General features: G+C 36.1%; 2 protein-coding genes across 5 annotated transcripts in view; one reads left to right on the top strand and one right to left on the bottom strand.

Annotated features, from left to right (window-relative positions):
* The window catches only part of LRRN3 (leucine rich repeat neuronal 3), a 36,165-nt gene extending 15,251 nt beyond the window's left edge, over positions 1–20,914 (top strand). Inside the window, exon 2 of the mRNA XM_032304750.1 lies at positions 18,349–20,914. Within this exon, the coding sequence (XP_032160641.1) occupies positions 18,708–20,834 (2,127 nt within the window). The 5' untranslated portion in view covers positions 18,349–18,707 and the 3' untranslated portion in view covers positions 20,835–20,914. The remainder of the gene's footprint in view (positions 1–18,348) is intronic.
* Positions 1–25,636, bottom strand: part of IMMP2L (inner mitochondrial membrane peptidase subunit 2) — an 866,166-nt gene that overhangs the window by 441,471 nt on the left and 399,059 nt on the right. The gene's annotated exons all lie outside the window — the stretch shown is intronic.

The raw sequence follows: 25,636 nt of genomic DNA, 5'->3' as shown, positions 1-25,636 counted from the left end.
TTGCATTTTTTACCATGTATACTACAAATTAATGCAAGTAGGAAAGAAAAAAAATCCATAGAAATATAAAGGAGATGGATACAGATTGCCTGAGTCACATGAATGTGATAGGGCCGTGGTCATATATAGCATCCCCACTTTTATCATCGGCAGCTCCTTTAGCCAATGTAACTCCACTGATGTATGTATCAAATTCATGCATGATATGCCGAGGAATATACTAAGAGCTTGACTCTTAAAGCATCAGCAAGGGAAGCTTATTTTTCTGAACTGAAGACAAGAGCAGGGGCCAAAGAGAAGATCATTGATTTTCACAGACGCACATTCTTAATCTCCCAGTAACACATAACACAGTCTGTTCACAAAGATGCTACGTGGGACCTTAGAACACACCAGGTTACCAACATCTGTGCACCATGGAGCAAGCAAATTAACAGCTCCACACTGAAGCAGGAAGAATACTCATCTCTTACGTACTTGCTTCTCCCCTGGGACCTACGAGAGTGAAAGCAAATATGTAGAACGTTAAGGCCCTGAAAATGGAACAATGAAAGCTCCAGTCATTGTTCTCCTTAGGGAATGTTACTTTAGATAACTTTTCCAACTCCCCTGATAGTGCTCGGGTGGGGGAAGGTCCACTCTTTGAAAGAGCTCAGTTATCAGCTCCCGAAACAATAGAAGTCTCTTCCTTCTGGAAGTTCCGGGAGTTTGAGCAGGCTAAGAAAAATGGTCCACTTAAAAAACAAACAGGTCTGTCCCCCACCGTCACCATGAATGCCCTATGAAAAGGCTCTCGGGTATCTCCCCACCCTAGGCTGGACTAAAGGACTCATTATTTTGAGGCAGGAACTCAGGCAAACACTGGTGTGAGGTATGGCTGCTAAAAGATAGTAGGGATTTATAGTATAAATCACAATAAGGTAGGAGGAACTGGAGCTTCAGTGTTGTGCAGTAGGCACATAAAAGTGCCCTTTGCAGATCTTGGAGGGAAAAAAGTACCTGACTGTCTGCTGTATGAGTCTTCTGCTGCTCCATTTAATCATACCAAAGAAATGGAATGAACACACAAATAGATTTTTTTTTTCACTTTTCCTGGGGCAACAATAGAGAACAATCAATTTAAAAATAATTGGAGAAATTTGTGTTTTGTTCAGAAGAGAAAAGGAAAACATTCATTCAACAGTACCACATAGAATCATTTGCTTAATAGCATTTCTAATACGTTATGCATTTATGCAATCTACTTCTTACTATATTAAAATGCAAAAACAATTACTCTGAATGTAAATCCTAGAAAACAATCAAAGTTTCTATTAAATCAGGGAAGAGACAGTTAAGCTGCAATGTGATTTGCAGATGCTCATGAATAGACAATACTTAGAGTTTCTCTCACTCGAAAGTGAAAGAGAGGCTGGTGGAGATTCAGAAATTCCCTCCCTCCTGCTCTCCCTCCCGTTTTCCCTCCTCCGTTCTCTTTCCTGCCCTCTCTCCATCTCTTTCTTCCTTTCTTCTTGCACTCCGAATAAGGAAGAGTTTTTATTGAAAGCCTAATACTTGAAATGACGCAGCCATGTCAAGTCGCCTCCCGTCTCTGTCCCAGTCCTCCGGCAGGGAGAAACTTCCTGACAACGTTCGGTTATAAATAGTTTACGCTCAATTGATCAGCCACGGGAGGAATATGGGCAGTTTCAGCCCTCTGGGCCCTTCGTCACACACAAAAAGTTTTGGTTTGTTCTTTGTACACTTACTTTAAATCCATTTCTAGTCATTAAAAACTCAAAATAAGCATGTTCAAGAAGAGCCGACTAGACACGAAGGAATACTAAGCAATGAATGAAAAGATTCTGCACGTGCACAATGAGCATTTTGTAATTTTGTATCTCACTATGTCTGAAAGGAATGTTTTTAATTCACATGTTTTAACTGTAGAGCTCTTGAAGTTCTCATCTCAACTAGGAGACTCAATAAATGTTTTTCAAGCTCATATTAAATGCCAAGGCCATAGATTTGTTCTATCAAATCTAGTAAGCTAGTAATACTATTGGATCATTATGAATCCCCAAATATTTCTTTGCCACGCCTAGCTGTCCATTTCAAAGTTCTGATCACCCTCTGTACTTCCAGCTCTGCTGATAATCCTATAGAATCTAGTATACAGAGCTTAAATCTTCAAGTAAACTTTACTCATTTCATACGTGCTTCATGAATTCTGGGTGCTTCTGCCGAAACTTGGTGCCAACAGTATTTGCCCGATCTTGACTAACGGCAGCTAACTGTTTTGGTTTGCATTAACTTTGGTCTTTAACAGAGTACAGGTGAATGTCATTACAACAAGGGTGTTTTCTTATGCCCCAAAGTATTTAGGGGAGCAGCATCTTCTGTAAGGATCATTTTCCAGCACAGATTCTTTATTCCAATGAGGCTTCATTAAAGACACAGACTTGAGACCGTTCAGATAATGACTCTTCCCCTTGATCACTATCAATAGTCAACCAACAAGGTCTGATGTCCATCCACACCAAACCAAAGAATCTGTCAGTGTTGAGAAAAGTCCTCAAGAAAATTGGTTTGGTGGGAGGCAGGCAGTAAACCAAAAGTAAATAAATCATATCCTGTAGTTTTTTGAGGCTATGCAAGGAAAATGAAACAGGGATAGGGACTCAGAAGCAGTACTTTTTGGTAAGTCGGAGTATAATCGGGTTACACTTGTAAAGAGGGTACAGCAGCACACGCCAATTACTGTGGGAACCAAATAAGGACATATGTGAAGACTGAACTGAATTTTTGCAATGTCGCACATTATGACTGCCATTACTTTTGTTGTTTTTGTTGTTTGCTGATATTGTTATGGGAGAGAAATAGGAAATTAATGGAAATGACAAGGACTTCAGAGAACTTTTAGGATCAGGACTGTAGTGAACTATGAAAGGATAAATAAATCATCAAAGACCCTATCTGCCCATGGATATTGGAATTAGATCTACATTAGAGAAAATTACATTTTTTTTCTAATCTGTGTTTCTCTAGACAATTAATGAGAATTAGTCATTAAAGAAAATCTCAAACTAAAATTTTTCAACTCCATATTCTTCATTATCCTGACACAGTTTAGTTCTCCTGTATTAAGGACAGCTTTCATTCACCGAAACAGAACTTTACCTTCCAAGAAAATCTATACAACACCAGGAATTATCACAAAAATGTATCTTACTAACCAGAAACATGAATTACAATGAACAGAAATCAGAAAAAAAAAAATTCATTCTACTTGTAATTTATGTCTTGAAATACAATCCACAGTAGTTTGATCTAAACTTTATTACATGGTTGTACTTGAAGAAAATATGTAAAATATGAATATAATATTTTTTTAAAAGTAAGTATAAAGTACACACAACTCAAGCTTCAGAAAAGTTGCCCATAATGTAAATCAATGTTGACTAATTCTTCATTGAGTAATATGATATATTCCTGCAATAGAAGTTAATGGTAAATTAACTTTATTTCACAAAGTAATTTTGGTTGGACACAGGAGAATAGTAAATCTAGGTGAACGTCCCAGATCAGATTTGAAGGATTCTAGATTTTGAATCATGTAATAGGGGAAAATGTCTTCTCATAACTGAAATTCAATAATCAAACATAAAAGCATATTATATCCTACCCTGTGAAGCTACTATAACATATAAAACCATCTGCTTTTCGTAGCCTAAAATGATAGTTTGAAATATATTCTTATCTATAGAGAATTCATCACTAAGAAATTCTTCCAAATAGGTGATTTTCCACCTAGTTTTCACCTAATCTGTGTATGAAATGGATTCTAGGCTTTTAGGTGTAAAATGGGTCCAAATTTACAGTATTTTGAAAGCACCCTCTCTCCTCATTAAGATCTAGAACTCTTTTTGCATGACTGGTCCTCTACCCATTTGCAACCCTCTAAAAAGATGCTTAACGTGGCATATTGCCCAAGTTCTTGCTGAGGTGGCTGTTGTAAAAGAAGTAATAATGTTAGCAAGGGCCTAGATCGCTCATTAATACAAAATTAAGATTTGCTAGGCACCACAAATTGTACTACTTTCCATTTCAAAGAAATGGCCATTTTGCCTTTTTTACTTCGTCATTTAACTTTAGTCCTTTCTATTCACTACCTAAAGGCAATACACATTTCCTTTTTTATGTCACTGGTTTTAGGGATCTCAGGTTTCCTCACATATCTGTTACCCAGATGTAGCCTAATCCTTAGAGAGGACAGTGGTCAAATATCACTGGAAACTTAATGGCTATAAGTTAGGTGACAGGAAGAAGGAAACTCAAAGCTTTAACTTGCATATAGTATCTTATTTCCATGCATGAAACATATGATCTATTGCATGTCAAGAAGGAACTCTGTCTGCCCCTTCAGACTTCACAGAACCACCAGGTCATCTCCAATTCATCACTTGTCAACCCAAGTGTTAGATAAGAGTCCAGGACTGGTCTACCAATGAGTGTCTTCTCGCTAAAAGATGTGCCCACATGCACGAAGACAATTTAAACTGCCTCTGTACCTTGCTTAGAAGATTACTTTCGAAACTCAAAACCATGATCTAGCAAGATTTTTGTCAAGCTTTCAGTGGAGTTTTTGTTGTCATTCTGTTCTAAAATCTTACAGCTCTGGACACAAATATGGCCCTGTTGTTCGAAGCAGTTTGTCAGGGCCGTTAGGGGGTAATCACACAGCGTGAAGAAAATCTGGCACTGTCCAAATGAAAATAGACAAACAATGCCAGGCTCATTATAAGGAACTAATGATACAGACCGTATCAGGATTACAGCTCTAAGTTACAGTAACAGAAAAGCATCATCTATGGCTGGATTCGTGGCAGCCACGTGCTGACCCATGACACACTTGAAATGTGGTGCTGTGATTTATTCTCTTGTTCACTGCATTTGAAGAAATTTTTTGATCACAGGAGCTCATTTTATTTCAATTCCTTTCAAAATTTATTTTCATAATTCTCAGTAAAAATAGAAAATACACTGATATCTATGCTGTTATGTTTAGTAGCAAAGAAAAAAACAATATTTGATCACAGGCAGAACAGAAACTGAACTGCCCGGAGACTCTCTGCCCTGAGTTCTTGTCAGAGGAACATTCTTCTCTGGAATGTAATTTTGAGTTTTCTCTAATAATATCGCAGACAAAATGTTCTTCATTCTCTACCTGTAGTACATCATAGGACTTTTGTCCAGAGGCTTTCTTATCTTCCTTAGAAACCAATGACTTTTTGCCAAACTGAGTTAATCATGGAGTACAGATGTAATAAAAATCTTTTTGCAGGGCACCTGGGTGGCTTGGTAGGTTAAAGCCTCTGCCTTCGGCTCAGGTCACAATCCCAGGGTCCTGGAATCGAGCCCCACATTGGGTTCTCTGCTCAGCCGGGAGTCTGCTTCTCCCTCTCTCTCTGCCTGCTGTTCTGCCTACTTGTGATCTCTATCGAATAAATAAATAAAATCTTTAAAAAAAATAAAAATAAAAACCTTTTTGCTACCATCCTTTTGCAACGTATCTCTGCTTAAAAAGCCACCCTTCCTGAAATCAGTAGGAAAGCATTTACTTGTGGCACCAATATAGAAAAAACTATTTTTCTTGTTTCTTTGGAGAGATGGGAGGGGTACATATATATGTTCATCATGTGTTCTCACATTTAAGACCAAGGGAGAACAATGCTTGTAAGATCAGAAACACAAGGCAGCGTGCATGTACCTGGTGCATAGAATCACTCTTTTCTTTTAACTACACCAGGAATATGGACAGTCTTAGGTGAATCAAAGACTGGAGACCTCAGAGACTTAGGTTAGGGCTTTTGGCTGTCTTCCAAGGAAGAAGAAAATGATTTAAAAATTGCTTGAATTATCGGCATAATTATCCCAAATGCTTTCATCTGAAATGTAGGATAATTGATAGCAGGTCTCCAGGAGACATGCATTTCCAAACCATTGTACAATAAGGCAATACTGTGACTATTTCTTGTCATTCAATCAGGATTGCTAGGGAAACTATCTCCAAATGTAGCTGGAAATGTCTCTGAAGATAAAAGGATGGCATCGTATACAAATCATCCCACTGCACTAGCTTCCCAAATAAGCTGGAAGGGACCAATAAGAAGGAGCTTTTTTGAAATCAAAAATATCAAGGAAAAAAGGAAAGCTTATGTAGGAAGAGCTTTCCTCTTCAGCCACATGAAATTTTTAAATACAAATTCATGCATGATGAAATTAATTACCCTACATACCTACTGATAGGAATAAAAACTGGAGCAAAATGGGAAACTTCAGTACAAGAGTTTAGCCAATCACACTGAAGATTTTCTGAACAGAACTAAAGGGATCTTCGTATAGACATATACATGCAGGCACACATTTTGCCAAGAGAATAATTATTTTTCCCATATAAATACATAAATTATTTTGAGATACAAATAAAAAAATTTTCAAATTCTCTATGAATTTTTAAATGTCTTAGGAATCCTTTCATAGACTACTTCTGATCCTGGTAAAATTCATACCCTATGTGTATGCCTTCGTTTGACACACGTGTAAAATGTAAACATGATGAAAACCTGAAAAAAACTAAAATCTCTATGTGAATTTATCTATCAATAAGACTCTATTTACATCAGGGAAAATGTTGGAAGGACTTTGAGCTTATTTATTTAAAAGTATTACAAAAATTATGTATTACAAAAATTATTTAAAAGTATTACAAAAATTATGTAATTATGTATAACAAAAGTAGCACTTAAGGGGCATCTTTAGAAATGAAGCCACTACAGGTCACAAGGTCTTTTCTCAATTCTTGGGTTTACAAGCTTTCGGGACACTGTTGTCAAAGCACTGTCAATCACCCAAATAGAGACCTATGTAGTTCAATCATAACCTGAAGCAAGCTTTCCATTACTCTGCTCCCAAACTGGAAAATAAGATGCTTATACTCCAGTCTAAGATAAGTGAATGTTAACGATAATGCATAAGTGAGTGCTTTTCCCCAAAGACACCTACACTCTGGGCTAAACAAACAAGGAAATAATAAAAAAGAAGTTAAAAAAGTAGATCAGGCAACCAAAATCCACTGGCTCTCACACAATATTGAATGAAGGGCTGTTATGCTTTCTTATACAGTTCCTCAATACATGAAGTGATTCTCACAGACTACAAGCTTAAAGAGATGAGTTCTGGCTTAGAAATATCATTTGTTTTGCTAATCATGTACAAAAATCAACTTCACATATAATGCTATTAATGAAGTGCTTGGTTGAGCAAAAACTATAATTAAAAATAAATACAAGTCAGAATTCTTTTCATAATGAGAAATGACAGTATCATGACAAGCTGGTAATTTGTGAGTAAACAGAAATCACTATACCAGTATGAAACTTATGAGACTCGGATTTCATTCTCCACTTTCTAAAAGAAAATTATAAAGGATGAATCTCTGCACTGAAAATTATCTTTCTCGGTTGCCACTATGCTATAACTAGCTTCCACAAATCTCATGTTTTGGGGGTTCCACATTTGGAATAATTTTTTTAAAGAAAACTATCCTGACCCTGTTTTACTTTATTCCTGTGCATCTCCCCACATAGCACAAGCCTCAAATCTGAAAACAGTAGAAGAAAAAAAGATAAAATGTCCAAGACTCCCTCGAAATCTGCCTAACAGCATATTTTAAGATTTGGGAAAAAAAAAGAATTGTGCTATTTAAGTTACTCTTGGTTTCTCTAAGAGAAATTCATCCCAAGCTTAATTTCATAAGGGATAGAAATAGTACATGACTTAAGATCCGTAGGAATGTTCTCTGTATTCAAATATAAGGTCTTGAACATGAGAGGGACACAAAATAATATCAAATCTACCCACCTGGTTATTTTTTCATTGTATCTATAGCTATTCCTATCACAAGGACAGGGGAGAATCCAAGCCAGTTTGAGAATCTCAAAATATCTGATGTGAGAATCTGATAATGCCAGAATTTAAGGAAATCCATCTCAATGATAGGATCCATTAACTGCATGGATATCCATTACATTTCAGTACACAAATTCTGTCCAATAACAAAAATAATTTTGCTCTATTTAACAGACTTCTGTATAATGGCAAATATGTAGGAAATGTCTACGGGATTTCAAAGAACATTAATAATCAATTTGGAAACAACAGTGAAAATTTCATTTGAACCCCACACATTTAGCATGGAACTAAAAGAACAATACGGTTTATCTGACTGGCACAACAAAACTAGACCCAGAAAATGGGATTTTTTTCCTAGCTCCCACTGGGCTGCCTTTGAAATTTCATTTGCATATTTTTCCCCCATAGGAGAAACAAATAAGAAAAACCAGTGTACCCATCCAGTGAGAGGGAAGACCTTTCTGAATAGATAATAAAGTGATGGGTGCTATGTTAATAAACATTTGAGAGAAAGTAGAGTTTGCTAGTATTAAAGGATAAACTGAAGAATATTCCAGGAAGCGCCGTCACTGACAGGCACTTGGAGAGAGACTTTATTATAGAGAAAGTGCAGGAGCAAAGACAGAGAATTATTGATTGACTCTGGTTTAAAGCCAACTTGGTCGTTTCTGGTTGGTTTCAATTTTATAACCTTGAGGCATCGACTAGCTTAGATTTTGGTTTGCTTGCATGGGCCCCTGGTAACCTTAGGGCCACTTTAGTCTAACTGCCTCCTTGTTTAATTAATTTAACAAAGTTAAAGGTTAAGATGGGGCTTCAGAAGCAAAATGAAGGGATCTGAATGTACATCTGAGGAAGAGCGATCTGGCAAGTCATTTAACCTTTCTGGCCCTATATACAAAAAGTAAGGGTAATGACAGTGTCTACAAAAAGAGCAGACCCGAGGATTACCTGTGAGAATGCACGTAAGGTGTGAGACCAGTGGCACCTGGGGTATGTGTGGCATTGATGTATTATTATTAACTGCTACCACTAAACCCACTCTCTTCCTGAGCATTTCCTTTTTCCCTGCTCCATCCCTTAGGGGGCTAACATTGACCATGAAGGCTGAGTGCTATCCCACCCCACTTGGGGAATCTTCCCACCTTGCAAGGAGAGAAGCCAGTCTGGATTCGGTCAGAGTCAAGGGAAACGGACCTAACTGCAACAGGCCTGTAGACTGAGATGCTGGGGGAATCTGCACTAGAAAGAATGCCCAAAGTCCCTCCATATTTTCAATAGTCCTTTAGAATAAGCCATCTTTGCACGAGTCATTTCACATCTGAGGGCCTCCACTATTTTATTTCTAAGAGAGGATAAATCGTTCAGAAAGTGAGGTCTTTGGAGCCCACTCAGGATCAGACGCTATGGGCAGGAAAGCCAACCTGGGTACCATCTAGATCTTTCCAGATGTCTGCCTTTCCACACTCTCCACCACCATCCTACCTCATGTGCTAACCAGAATAGATCTTCTCTCCTATGTTTGACTTAATGTAAATACAGGTGAGACGTTATGTGAACAAGAATTTATGTGAAGGGTTTCTCAATTGAAATGAGGTTGAGAACCAATGGATCTCTATATCCATTTCCACCTAAGAATTTACGACACCAAAAATATGCTGATTTTATGATACTACCAAGTATATCCAGGTGGCTGAAACTTCAAGAGTATCAAAAATCCCTACCTTTCTGGGTGTCTAGGTGGCTCAGTCACTTACGCATCTGCCTCTGACTCAGATCATGATCCCGGGGCCCAGAGATCAAGCTCTACATGAAGCCCCCGGGTCCTGGGATCAAGCTCTGTACCAAGCCCCACATGAGGCTCTCTGCTCAGCAGGGAGTCTGCCTCTCCCTTCCCCACTTCCCTCCCCCTCTCTCTCTCACTCTCTCTCTCTCTCTCCTTCTCTCTTTCTCACTCTCAAATAAATAATCTTAAAAAAAAAAAGTCCCTAGATTTCAATTCAGCAAATAATTATAATGGTTGTATTTGTATATATGTCAGTATTAATAGTTAATGACAACTTATTTTTCAATCAAGGAACCTAATCCAGGCAATTTATTTGCCCTTTGGTTAGTGTGCCTTAATTTGATGACTAAAGTAACTCTCTTCTTTATTTACTACTGTGTAGAAATAAACATGAAATGAAGTAGGAATAACCCCATATAATTAATCTGACAGTGTTTAAAAACCTCATGACGAAAGTTCACTGACCTTAATGTTTTAATAACATAGATCTACAGTACTAAATGTAAACTCGCTATCAGTTAAATACAATGGTTTAAATCGAATAAGTCAGTTTACCCACAACTATTTTTAGACATAATTTTAAAAACCTTTCATGCTCACAGAGAAGTATACACCTTTTAGAATGGTAAGGAACCATAACTACCATATAACCAATTTCTAAATTTAAACGATCCATAACTTGAAGTAGAGGAAAGTAAGATGTCCTTTCCACAATTATAAAACCATCTAATAAACCTGACCCATGTTTCATATCACAAAGCAAATTTTCTTCATCTGTATTGATTTTTTTTTAAGATTTTATTTATTTATTTGACACAGAGAGAGATCACAAGTAGGCAGAGAGGCAGGCAGAGAGAGAGGGAGAAGCAGGCTCCTCGCTGAGCAGAGAACCCGATGCGGTTCTCGATGCCAGGACCCTGAGATCATGACCTGAGGCAAAGGCATAGGCTTAGCCCACTGAGCCACCCAGGCACCCATGTATTGACTTTGATTTTATTAACAGATAAATACTATAAGATAACATTCATTAAACTATTCTAGTTACCATTATCTCCTTCCTGGAAGTTGACCTATAAATTCAAACAATTAATTAGTTCTGAAAAACTGGAAAATAAATATTTCTCAAGGAAAAATGAATACCCTTTTATAGGAATGCATTTATATAATTCAAGAACACTTTTGGGATATGGAACCTTCAATTAAAATTGAAGAAAGATTGAGTATTGCAACAAAGGAATATAAAGTCAGATAATGGAAAAACAGAATTTAAGTTCCTTACACAAATGAACTTAGCTAGCAATTTGCTATAGAAGAAAAGGAAAAACTGGGCTTTAATGTAGCCATGGCAACTTCCTATCTCCACTAATTTTTGAACTTAAATATCTAAATGTTTTTCTTCTTCAGGCTCTATAGTCTTTATAATACAAAAAAATGAGGTACAGAGAAGAAGACACACTTTGTGTGCTTTAGCATTATAAAAATTCCTCTGACAGTGGATTTTAAATCTTCTCCCCCCTCCCCGCCCCTTGTTTCCCTAGTATACTTCAGTTGATTTTTTAAGTCAGCATCATAACAAAACACAGAACATTCAGGCTGCTTCTGTGGGAAGCAGAAGTACCCCTCCTGGGTACATCCACAGAGAAGCGCATACACTTTCACTGTGTCAAATCTGTTGTATGGCATCTTTTGCTAGCCACGCCTTCGATAACTGAGAACTTGGAAAGTAGATATTACATCTGATTTATTGCCTGCCAAAACATAGCTGGTCAATAATGTTTCTTAAGTGAATAAAATTCCACATCTTAAAATGCTTTTAAAACTTTTTCTAAAAAGTCTTCTCAACCACTACACCCCACACACAAAAAAGCCTTAACTGTCAAATTATATTCCATCGATGAGAAATAATCTTTAATCTTCCAAGTTTTCACAAATCTTACAAGATTACAAATGAAAACACACTGACTGATGCAGTAGGGCCTCTGCAAATATTTAGGGAAAGACAAATAGAAGAATAAATGAAAGAGTAGATAAATGATAAGCTCTAATGAGGGCTGACGTTAAACTTGTAGGACTCATTCGTTCAAGTCATTTAAAAGAGGCTTTCTATAATTCATTCCCTGGAGATGTCTGTTTTCATTCCTGGAGATGTGTCATTAACATTATCTTCTGACGTTTTATAGTAGTCAATTATAATTTATTTGCTTTAATATATAATAAAGGTTCAGTTGTGTTTAAAACTAAAAGAAGGTACAAAAATTATCTGAAATAGTTTCGCTTTAAAAAAAAACAAACAAACAACTGAAAAGAAACTTGTTAATTATGAGTTGGTCCTAAGAATAGGACCATATACATGAATGTTCAACCTAAAAAAGGGGAATCAGTATATGACAATGTATATGATGTTAGTAACAATACACACTGTCAGTAAAAATAGCTTATGTGGCTTATTTACCATATTTTTTTTAAAGATTTTTTCATTTATTGGAGAGAGAGAGAGAGAGAGAGTGAGAGCATGAGCAGTGGAAAGGATCAGAAGAAAAGGGAGAAACAGGCTACTCCCTGAGTAGGGACACCAATGCAGGGCGTGAGCCCAGGACCCTGGGATCATTACCTGAGCCAAGGGCAGACACTATACCAGCTGAGCCACCCAGGTACCCCAATTATTTACTATATTTTAAGGAAGAAAAGTAAAATACCTTGCCTATATGTTATCTACTTTATATCTAGCCATTCATAATATAATATTTATTGAATACTTATGCTTCAGTCCCTATGCTAGGCTCCAAAGCAAACTACGGTCCTGAAGCCTTTAAAATACAAATTGAAATACTAATTTTTTGAAGTACAATTTTCCTACTCTTATTTTAGAAGAAAAAATTCCCCAGTATATTGATGGAATATGGGGAAATTATGGAAGTAAACCAATAACCATGAGATGTAAGTTTTCTAAGCTTGAAAAGATTTTTAAGTTTATTATTTTTTTCAATGCATTCAAAAAGTTAAAATGGGAGAGGGAAAGTTGGGGGAGAGATAGGCTAAAAGTGAGAGGGTCCATGGCATTAAAATTCTCAAAAATGAAAATGGGATGAAATTGGTCAATTTATTTTGAAGGAATATATTTAGCTTAATATATTTTAAAATTTTTATATAGATGCATGAGGGTTTTGGAGGGGGTGGGAGGTTGGAAGGGCCTGGTGGTGGGTATTAAGGAGGGCACGTATTGCATGGAGCATGGGTGTGGTGCATAAACAATGCATCTTGGAATACTGAAAAAAATAAAATAAAATTTTTAAAAAATTTAATAAAGAAGAAAATCTCTCCTAAAATCAATACCACCATTATAATTATTTAGCCCAAATCCCAAAATGACCAACAGCAGAAACCATTTTCTCAGCAGTAAAGCTAAAATGTGGCTTTAAAGAACAGCTATGTTTTCAAATCATTGCCTATAAAGTAAACCATTTTCTGTTTTGCTAGTGGATGCTTTGTAATACAATTGTGATGTTTATACTTTTTAACTATCAGACAATAAGAAAAAAAATTCATAAGACTCTGGGGGTATATCTGTTTCTCTTTATTCTGTTCTGGCTGTGTTGCTTATTGGTAGTTACTTGGGAAGAAAAAGAAGTCATCTTCATCACTCTTCTATATGCTATCATCCAATACAAATTATAGAAAGACACATTTGTGAGTTATTATTTTGCACATATTTGATTAACGACCCCTACACTGGAGGTCCTCGGTTAGGTACTAAACAACCAATCAAATGTGCTAACATAATCAAATCAAAAGGAAGTTGAACACAGCCCATAATAATATAATCTCATAATCTGGGGAGGTAATAATAATCAAATAATCTCATGTCTGATAAGAGTAACAATCTAATGTCTGACAATTTTATATTCAGTAGAACCCAGGAAAAGTCTCCCAGCACAGGGGCTTGGGGGCTAAGAGTGTGCCAAGGGCCATGAGACTCAAGAAGCCTGTGATATATAGTCTTTACTAAAGCAGTTATGTCAAATTACCTATGTTCACAAGCAAATTGCAGAACCGTAACTTGTATTTCCAAGTTTTTTTTTTAATAACAAAGCAAAGGAACTCACCAGCAGGTTTGGGGGTTCGTATTTCTTCTGACAGTCATATTTCTCATTGTAGTATACTGGCATTTTGGTTGTGTCCCTTGTGAGTTTGGTTACTGTGAACCACACATTAATCACTATTAGTAGATTGATAAAATTAATTTTCCAACCTTGAAAAGCTGAACACCAAGGGAATGACAGCTCTGCTGAGAAATAAAATCACTATAATACCCTTTTGTTAGGATTATTTCATCTCATCTCTATGTATGTATGCAGTGTGGATTATTAGAAAGAGATTCCTAGGCCTAAAGACAAAACCTGGGTTCTATTGTCACCCCTCATTTATTAGCTGTGTGATCTCTAGCTGATAGGTCTCAAATAAACCCTTACATTAAAAAAAGGGGGGGCGGAATTAAAGTTACCTTCCTGTCAACGCAACAAGGTCCTTATTAACATAAAATAAACAATGAATAAGAAAAGGCTTTGAAAACCATAAAACACTATGGTATGAGATATTATTACTGCCTTACTATTCTGCAAACAATCTATGCCAAAAAGTCCATTAGTGAAAGCATCATAATAATTTCCAAAGACATGAGAAAAAAAAATCAATATTACAATGAAGAAAAGCAAAATTTCCACACCTTCCATTGTGCTTCTCATACTCACAATTTCTTCCTACAGATCTGGAGAAATAAAATTTGACCTTGCTCACTATTATCACAACTCTCCTTATTTTCAAAAGCTTCCAGAATAAATCTAGTTCAAATGTGGCTGTATCTGACATATAGTTATATAGATAATGAAATGAGGTCAGAAAAGAGTTTATAATTAAACAAAGATATAAACTGAAGAAAAGAGAAGAATAATTTCAAACTAAAAAGTGGCATTATTGGGCATTATTAGGTTAATGTGCCCCAAAAGAAGGTTTCATCTAAAATATTTCTAATCCTCTAGATAACATAGGGATATAGGCCTCTCTTTGCTCGACTGGTGAAAGTTGAGTTAACTGATTAATTGGCAGAAGTTATGCTTTCTTAGTTCTCAACTGACTGATTTATGGAAACACGCAGAAATGTATTTTGTACCTTGTACCTTGGGTGTTTCTTCACTTTGGGAAGAAAGAGGAAGTAGATTTCTATTTCAGTTGTAGTCAGGTATCCTTCCTATGTGTTCCCATATCAGCTATACAGTGAATTGTAACCATCTGTTTACTTGTGCTTCCTCCTCCAGACTAAAAACTTAAGGAGGGAAGAGAACATGTCCAGGTCATTTTTTTTAACCTCTAGCTATTAACTCAGTAACTGGAACATAGAAGGTACTCATTAAATGCTGACTGAAAAAATTAAGGAATAAACTGAAGACATAACGTTAGATTGACTTTTGTTTTCTTTCTTTTTTTTTTTTAAATATCTTATTTATTTATTAGACAGAGATCACAAGTAGGCAGAGAGGCAGGCAGAGAGAGAGGAGGAAGCAGGCTCCCTGCAGAGCAGAGAGCCCGATGCAGGGCTCGATCCCAGGACCCTGGGATCATGACCTGAGCCGAAGGCAGAGGCTTTAACCCACTGAGCCACCCAGGCGCCCCTAGATTGACTTTTCTTTAAAGTCCAATGTGTTCCTTTGGATTATACTAAAATTTAGTCTTTGGATTTTAGTAATATTGCAACATACATTCTGTGTAATAGATTTATGCAAGTTGAAGAAGCTGAATACTGAAATTAGTCAATTAAACAGATTGAATTGCTTAAATTATATGTAGAGAAGATAAATATATACATTTATTAATATAATTCATTTATGCTTTCACTGGAAACATTTCTGGAGAATCTACTACATTCTAATTACCATGCCTGGGAGCTGGGAATGGAAAGGCAGGCAGGCCTCAGGATCTCAGGGAGATAAACACCTGGTGAGGCAGAGAATGGGTGCTAGGTGTGTGACAGAGGTGTGTGCTAGGGCCACGGGATCACTGCGGAGGGCAGTGAGGTACAGGGACAGCTGGAGGGGAGGGCTCATACAGAAGGCTTCACGGAGAGGTGATGCTGGACCTGAGGTTTGACGTAACAGTAAGAGTTAATTCACAACAAAGAAACGAGAATTCCAGGCAGCGAGATGAGGTACCCAGAGCACTGCTGACAGAGGGAAGGCCGTATGCAGAGTGGCAGAAGGTGAGGAACAGATACAGAGAAAGAGAAGAGACACCACAGATCGTGGAGGGTCCTATGGCCCAAGGATTTATCAGGAACCTTCACTGAAGAAGGAGCTGTATTGGATTCGCTCCTCAAGGGGCTCAGACTCTACTTGAAAGAGATTAATAATAATAGCCAGAAGAAGGTCCAGTTTAAAAACAAAACAACAAAAAAGGACTCAGCCATTAAAAAGAAAAAAAAAAAGAAAAAGGAATCTTGCCATTTGCAAACAACGTGGATAGACCTAGAAGAGACTGTGCTAAGTGAACTAAGTCACACAGAGAAAGACAGATACCATATAATTTCACTTATATGTGAAATCTAAAAAGCAGAACAAATGAAAAACAACAGCAGAAAAACACAAATAGACTCCTAGGGACTAGGACTATACTGGGGGCTGCAGGGGGGGAGGGGAGTGGGGAGATGGGTGAAATAAGTGAAAGGAATTAAGAGGTTTGAAGTTCCAGTGATAAAGTAAATCAGTCACAGAGATGAAAAGTTCCACATAAGGTATATAGTCAATAATTTGTAATAACTGAGTATGGCAACAGATGAGAACTACACGTATCATGATGAGCATTTTGTTATGTATATAACTGTTGAAGCACTACGCCTTATACCTGAAGTGAATATAATATTGTATGTCAACCATTCTTTAATTAAAAATAAAAAATAACTAAAAAAAAATGGAATTTTAGATCATTAAATAGATGAAGTGATAAAAAAAGAAAAGCAAAGACACTTTTAATTCAAGACAATTAGCAATCTGGACTTTAGGATCCAGATTTCAGATAAAATCACATCTCAGGGCACCTGGTTGGCTCAGTCAGTAAAGCATGTGACTCCTGATTTGCAGTTTGAGTCCCATGTTGAGTGTAGAGACTACTTCAAAATAAAACCTTTAAAACAAAAAATCACATCTCTTAAAGGATAAGAGAAAAATTAGGTTTGATTTTGAACTGTAAATTTTTTATTTTGGAAAAAAAATTTTTTTTTTGGCTTAAAAAATGTTTCTCTCTCTCTCTCTAGAGACTACATCTCCAAAAATATTTATCCCTGTTGTTGAAACACCCATCTTATCTTAGAATGAGTCAACAGTATTTACAAAATGATCAGCAGACCACCATTGCTGGGAGGCAGAAAGTCCCAGAATGAAGAGTCCAGGCCGGCTCCGGCCATCCTGGACATTTGCAGGAAGAGCTCACCAGCAGTCCAACTGATGAAGTGTATATGTAAAATTAGTGCGGTATTTTAAAATATGGTACATATCGAAACTGCAACTTGATTTTGGATTGCTTATTTTTATGTGATAAAGGCATCAGTATCCATTTAAAAGAAGGAATACTTAAGTGCCTGTTTTACTGATGTAATAAAGTTACTTTTACACTGTTAGTGACTAATGGAATGTAAGTTATTTTCAGGGAAAAATAAAACAGTCAAACCTTAATCTGCGCTTCAGTAAAGAATGACAATGTACAGGCACATCTATGGCAAGTTAGAAAATCCCCTCCAAATACTGGAAAATTCAAGTCACTTTATACGAGAAAGAAACATGAATGAAAATGGGAAATCCAGCTAAATACTACTACTACTACTAGTTCACTGCGTGAACATGAATTTGGTTCTAAATATTGTCTCCTGGGAACGCAAGAAACCACAGGCTAAATCATTTGACTGTAACCTAACAATATTACTTGCTTATAAGCATTTAATTTTTCTTCTCTAAGAGAGAAAAAGCAAGATATCACCTTTGAAAGGTTTTTTTTCTTTTTCCCTATAACTATTTATCAAAGAGAATGACAAATATAATAAACAAAATGACCAGGTATAAACAAGAGAAGGTTGGAAATAACAGAAAAATTCTGGAAACATATTCATTATGTTTACTATAACATCAGCCGCCTTTTTTTTTTTTTTTAAAGGTTTTTATTTATTTGTTAGAGAGAGAGATACAGAGCACAAGCACAGGCAGACAGAGTGGCAGGCTAGAGGCAGAGGGAGAAGCAGGCTCCCTGCCAAGCAAGGAGCCCGATGTGGGACTCGATCCCAGGACGCTGGGATCGTGACCTGAGCCGAAGGCAGCGGCTTAACCAACTGAGCCACCCAGGCGTCCCTAACATCAGCCTTCTAACGATTCAATTTCTCAGCCTGTCCAATGTGTAGGCCAGAGACAGTCACAAGGACAGCATCACCAAAACATAGTGAATTAATCATAAACCCTAAACAATATCATATATAAGATAATCATAGTTAATTAATGGAGATTTAATTATGGTATTTTTCCCTCTTTGGACTAACTCTTCTTCTCTTTTTTCTTTTATGTTCCATTTTATTATAGTCAGCATCACACTGCTATTCCTGCAAGGACTGAACAAGCATGGGATTTGAATATTACACTCCTAAATAAATGAATTGCTCAATTTCCTGTGACCATCTATACATACTCCATCTTCAAAAACTGTATCAGTATTCTCTCATAAGGGAGATAGTGATCTTTTCTCCAACATGCATGGCATTTCTGGACAAGACAACTGTGGCACCAGCACGTATTTCCATGAAGAAAAACTCTGCAGTTTTATGGCATTCATCATTTGACAAATGCAACTATTTTCCTTATCAATCAAGTCTTACTTAACTTTCTAGCAGTGACTGTGGAATCCTTGAGGGCCCATTACATTTCTGAAGAAGAAAGCTAAGATGAAGGACATGCCACTCCGAATTCATGTGCTACTTGGCCTAGCTATCACTACACTAGTACAAGCTGTAGATAAAAAAGTGGATTGCCCACAATTATGTACATGTGAAATCAGGCCTTGGTTTACACCCAGATCCATTTATATGGAAGCATCTACAGTGGACTGTAATGATTTAGGTCTTTTAAATTTCCCAGCCAGATTGCCTGCTGACACACAGATTCTGCTCCTACAGACTAACAATATTGCAAAAATTGAATACTCCATAGACTTTCCAGTAAACCTCACCGGCCTGGACTTATCTCAAAACAATTTATCTTCAGTCACCAATATTAATGTAAAAAAGATGCCTCAGCTTCTTTCTGTGTATTTAGAGGAAAACAAACTAACTGAGCTGCCTGAAAAATGTCTTTCTGGACTGAGCAACTTACAAGAACTCTATATTAATCACAACTTGCTTTCTACAATTTCACCCGGAGCCTTTATTGGCCTCCATAATCTTCTTCGACTTCATCTCAATTCAAATAGATTGCAGATGATCAACAGTAAGTGGTTTGATGCTCTTCCCAATCTGGAGATCCTGATGATTGGGGAAAATCCAATCATCAGAATCAAAGACATGAACTTTAAGCCGCTTATCAATCTTCGCAGCCTGGTTATAGCTGGTATAAACCTGACGGAAATACCAGATAATGCCTTGGCTGGACTTGAAAACTTAGAAAGCATCTCTTTTTATGACAACAGGCTTATTAAAGTGCCCCATGTTGCTCTCCAGAAAGCTATAAACCTCAAATTCTTGGATCTAAATAAAAATCCCATTAATAGAATACGGAGGGGTGATTTCAGCAATATGCTACACTTAAAAGAGTTGGGAATAAATAATATGCCTGAGCTGATTTCCATCGACAATCTTGCTGTGGATAACCTGCCAGATTTAAGAAAAATAGAAGCTACAAACAACCCACGGTTGTCTTACATTCACCCAAATGCATTTTTCAGGCTACCCAAGCTGGAATCACTGATGCTCAACAGCAACGCCCTTAGTGCCCTCTACCATGGTACAGTTGAGTCTCTGCCAAACCTCAAGGAGATCAGCATACACAGCAATCCCATCAGGTGTGACTGTGTCATCCGTTGGATTAATATGAACAAAACTAACATTCGATTCATGGAGCCAGACTCACTATTCTGTGTGGACCCACCTGAATTCCAAGGCCAAAATGTTCGGCAGGTGCATTTCAGGGAAATGATGGAAATCTGTCTCCCTCTTATAGCTCCTGAGAGCTTTCCTTCTAATCTGGATTTAGAATCTGGGAGCTATGTTTCCTTGCATTGCAGAGCTACTGCAGAGCCACAGCCTGAAATCTACTGGATAACACCTTCTGGTCAAAAACTCTTACCTAATACTCTGAAAGACAAGTTCTATGTCCATTCTGAAGGCACACTAGATATAAATGACATAACTCCAACAGAAGGGGGTCTATATACTTGTATAGCAACTAACCTGGTTGGTGCTGACTTGAAGTCTGTTATGATCAAAGTAGATGGTTCTTTTCCCCAGGATAACAATGAATCCTTAAATATTAAAATAAAAGATGTTCAGGCCAATTCAGTTCTGGTGTCCTGGAAAGCAAGTTCTAAAATTCTCAAATCCAGTGTTAAGTGGACCGCCTTTGTCAAGACTGAACATTCCCATGCTGCCCAGAGTGCCCGAATACCATCTGATATCAAGGTATATAATCTTACTCATCTGAACCCATCAACTGAGTACAGAATTTGTATTGATATCCCCACCATCTATCAAAAAACCAGAAAACAATGTGTAAATGTCACCACAAAAGGTGTGGACCCTGATCGAAAAGAATATGAAAAGAGTAACACCACAACCTTTATGGCCTGCCTTGGAGGCTTTCTGGGGATTATTGGTGTGATATGTCTTTTCAGTTGCATCTCACAAGAAATGAATTGTGATGGCGGACATGGCTATATGAGGAAATACGTACAGAAACCAACCTTCACATTCAGTGAGCTTTACCCTCCTCTTATCAACCTCTGGGAAACAGGCAAAGAAAAAAGTACAGCACTGGAAGTGAAAGCAACTGTTATAGGTGTGCCAACAAATATGTCCTAAAAACAACTAACTAAACCTACTTCAAAGAAAAGCTAAGACTGCAGCTGTGCTTGAAAAATTAAAAAAAAAAAAAAAAAAGGCAGAGAAATACGGCTTTCTAGAAAGAAGTTTAAGCTTCACCAATGCTGCTCCAGACCAAGGAAAATATGTACAAGTTCAGCATTTTAATTAACTGGCTTCAAAGGGTACTGGCAACCAAATAAAATAATTCCATTTTCTAGAACTTTCATGTAACTTTTATGTCTGGACTACAGTTAAAGTGGACAAAACATTTCTGTATTTTTTTTAAGTATATAAGAGTAGTTGAACTGAGCAATACCTCCTCCTGTGTTGTATTACACATATTAGCCACGAGTTTTTGCAGTGACTAGGTAACTTGAATTGACACGTGGTGTAATAAAATGGACAAATTCTGTAGAGTAGACACAGTGAGTATGTGGGCCTCTTTTATAAGAAAAAAATACATTTTGGATTAAAATCAATTGCTTTTGTCTTGTTTTTGTTTCTAAATAAAGAATAATTTCTGGGAAATGTCATCTGATCAGGTATCATTTAAATGATATTTTTTAAAAGTGTTTTTCCATAATGAAATTTTGAATGCTAAGGCACTTTTTGGGTTCTGTAATTATATTTTTATAATGCACAAAAATGAATTTAGAGCACTTTATCTGTACTGAAAGGCAATAACAACACTCTATTTAACCCTTTATTGACCAAAACAAATCCTCAAGGATATCATGCATTCAGTTAAATATTTTCTTAACAAGCAGGTTTTAGAGCAGATTTAATTGGTAAGTTCACATAATGTTAATCCAATATCTGAGGAACTGGAAGTTTCATTTTAATAATTAGTAGTAGTTCAAAGGTAAGCTGCTTGCTTTGCAGAAAAAAATTGCAAACTTTTGGTAGGATTTATGACTTAGGTCTACTTTTCAAATCTCTGATTCTGAATACCTGATGTGCTTCACTGCAGTAATAAGCAAATAATCTAATAATTTTCGGTGTTGTAAATCTAACAACCAAACATGTTTCACATGAACCCAAAAGAGAGAGGTTTTTATACTTACATAGCAGCTTAACCTACTTGTGCTGACTTGAAGTCTGTTCTGATCAGACTGAATGATTCTTTTCCCCAGGATGACAACGAATTTTAGATTTTAGAAGACTAGGATTTTCCAAGATTAGAATTTTAAAATTTTACTTTAAACATATTGGATTATTAGTTGAATAAGTTTATCAGGTTCAATTTTATAAAATTTGGCCTTTTATTTGGTTCACCCCCATATAAAAATGACATAAATCACATAATTCCAGAGTTTAATAAAAATTTGAGAACAAAGTTTCGATAATACAAGAAAAAGCTTCTAAGACTAATTTAGAGGAAAAGAGGGACATCTGGGTGGCACAATCAACTGGACATCTGATTCTTCATTTTGGCTCATGTCATGAACTCAAGGTTGTGATATCAAGCCCCACATCAGCTCTGAACTCAGTGCAGAGTCTGCTTAAGTTTCTCTCTTCCTCTCCCCTCCTCACCACACACATGTTCTTCCCTTCCCTCCCCTCTCCCTCTGTCTCACTCCCCCTCAAAAAAATAAACTTTTTTAAAAAGAAAAGAAAAATATTAAGTGTAGTTCTCTATGCCTATATTTAAAACACCTAAAAAACACAGCTTAAAAAATGAGGATCACTGAAGTGACAAAGAATCTAAAATAAGAAATAGAAATATTTCACTTGGAGAAAATAATGAAAATCTTTTAGGGTTTTAAGTCATATTTCCAAACAAAAACCTACAGTCCTGCAAAATAAATATATTTGTGAACAAAAAAAATCCTGAAATAATAAAAAATCATCTAAGATAATAAGCCATACTTTTTATAGGCAAATCACTTATCTCTACAAAGCTAAAAGGCTTCTACATTAATTGCTGTTGTGCCTGCTCATAATCAAGTGTTTAACTTTTCTTACAATAACTTGCTGCATGTTATCAACATGTCACTGGCCTGTAAACATTTCCAGCACTGTAGTCATACCAATTTATTTGTTAATGTAGACATTTGCTTTTATGGTAGCTTTGACAGCTTCTAATTAAATCCTGCTGTTTTTGACAATCTGGAAGGTAATTGTTATGAACTCTTTAAAACAAAAGGACAAACTGTGTTAATTTTAACACATCCAAAATATCAAACTTGCTAATTCAGTGTGTTTTCCAAACAAAAATTATACACCCTGATGAATCACTATCACCCAGAGGCTGACATTAGAATTTATCAATAAGACATGCTCATACATCATGAGATGTTTCAGCACCCTGGACAGAGCTTTTTAGAGCCAGGCTATTTGTCACAAATATAGGAGCTGAAATATGACCTATTAGGAGGCAGGTATTGCATAGGTCAGCAAAAACTTGCTCAGGTATCTTGTATGCTTCTTTTGAACCTACCTGCCTGAAGGACTATAACAAACAGTGTAGAGCTTAAAATGCATTTCAAGCTATATTTTTCTCAGAAAAATCATCTAACAGTGGACACTGAAATGAAGTATTTTTGTTACAGCCAAATAAATACAGATGCTCAAAGCAAATCATGATTCTATTTACTTGCTTAAAATTTCATCTAAATTGCCAATAAGAGCAAAAAGACATTTGCTTCAATAATAAGAATGTATTTCATACTCCCTATGTTATATTCTAAGCCTCACATAAAATTAAGCACTAGTCCAAGTACTCAAACCATATAACCTACAATTTGGTGATACCATACAGATGCAATGGCAAACTTTACCTATTAAAAAAATAAAACTCTAAAGTTTTACCACTGTGAATGTCAACTGATCTTCTCACCTTGTATGGAGAAAACATTTTTCACAAAAATGATTTTAAAAGTATTATATATTTTCTAATTTATACTATATAATAAAATTCAAATTTTCTGAAAATAAGCATGTCTAGTTGAATACAAATAATGTATAAAAAAGCAAAATGTGTCATGGTCAGTAAAGCCAACCAGCAATATGCTGCCAGTCATGTGCTATTTTGCCTAGGAAAGAAATGAAATCCATTTATGGTACATATATCTATCTTTTGATACTTGTTTCCATTCTTAAAATTTAATTCTAATTAGATAAAAAGTTTTTAAGCAAAATTACATATCAGAAAGCATAAGTTTAGAATTATCATTCCTTAGTCTATTTACTTAACTATACTTTCTTTGGTTACTTCCAATAAATATTTACTGCATGGCTATTACTCACTGAAAAAACAGAAGTGAACAGGACAAATTTTTCACCATTAAAGGGCTTATATTCTACTGGATTACATGCTGGTTATGTATTGCTGCTTTCACAAGTATGTGTTAACGATGTTCTCTGGAGGATTCTTCCCAGTGTCAATACATACCTTTACAGAATGATAATACTCAAAAAAAAAAAAAAATCACAGTTTGTTTTTTTTTAAATCTAAAAGGGTTTTACTTATATTGATATAAGAACTTAATTCAAATTTATTATGGATTTTAACACAGACACACATACACTCACACACAAATACCAGCCTAATACTATCCTTAAACTGGTTAAGTCAAGAGGCATGTCTACTTACTATGAAGGAAAACCTTAAAATTTCATAGATTAGCCTTTCATATGAAAAATCAGAAGTGATAAGTGAATAACAAATAAAGCCAATAATAAAAAACTAAAAGTTTAAAAAGATATGCTTGCTAAAGAAAGGGAGAACTGCAATGAAATATCCTCACAGCCATCACCAAGTATCAGAAAAAAAACCAAAATCCTCATTGTATATGTCACTATTAAACAGCATCTTCAGGATTATCCCAGTGTTGGCAGTCTAGGAGATAGTTAATAGTGAATAGTGATTAAATTGTGGCTACATTTTCTTTGATCCAATCTCAATCTCTCCCACTCTCTCTCTCTCCCTCTCCCCCCACTTTCCATAACGAATTATAGCAAATAAGCAAAAGTTTTTTTAAGCATATACTTGCCAGATATGATTACTATATTGAACAATCCAAATGGTCATAAACTACAATGATCTTCTTCTCTACCACCTTATCAGATGATAATATTCTCACTCTTAGTTCTATAACCGTACACTCTATCATTTTACCCTGACTAATGCATTGCTAACTAGGTCGTTGCTTGGGATCATGTCAATATTGTAGTGGAATGAAAGAACCATGCCTAGAATCAAGATGCTATAATCAGCACCATGGAGCTCAGGAAAAAGAAAGAAACTAATTGGGCTTTCAACACAATAGTGGCTGCTTTTGTGTGTTCATTTGTAAAATGAGGACTCCATCTGTTATTAAGGGTGACCACTACTTTGATTTACCTTATTCCTCTGAAGCAAGGGAAAAATAAAAACACTATTTGTTCACAAAATCACAAAAAATCAGAGTTCATTCTGAAAGTCACAATACACATATTCAACCCTAAGAAAAGTAATTTAAAGATAAATGTTTCAAAAAGAATATTCCAGTGAAATATAGATTATTTCCCTAATCTGGCTTAAATATTTTATTAATAACATCACAGACCTGCTCTTGGATTGACTAGTAAGCATTCAGCATGCTCAGGTAAGAAGATCATATGAAATGGAATACAATTCCTTTTTATTCCTAGTGAAAACAGACAAGTCCACAGAGATTTGAATTTACTATCTGGTTCACTTTACATGCACATCAGAGGGCTCCTAAAGCTATGTTTGAAATAAGCCATACAGTTAATACCAACTAAGGGGTTAGATACATCAAAGATATATCAATACAATTTTCTCCTAAGAGTCA

This window comes from Mustela erminea, chromosome 11 (assembly GCF_009829155.1).
Source record: "Mustela erminea isolate mMusErm1 chromosome 11, mMusErm1.Pri, whole genome shotgun sequence".
Taxonomy (NCBI): domain Eukaryota; kingdom Metazoa; phylum Chordata; class Mammalia; order Carnivora; family Mustelidae; genus Mustela; species Mustela erminea.
This window is presented reverse-complemented; position numbering and strand designations above follow the sequence as displayed.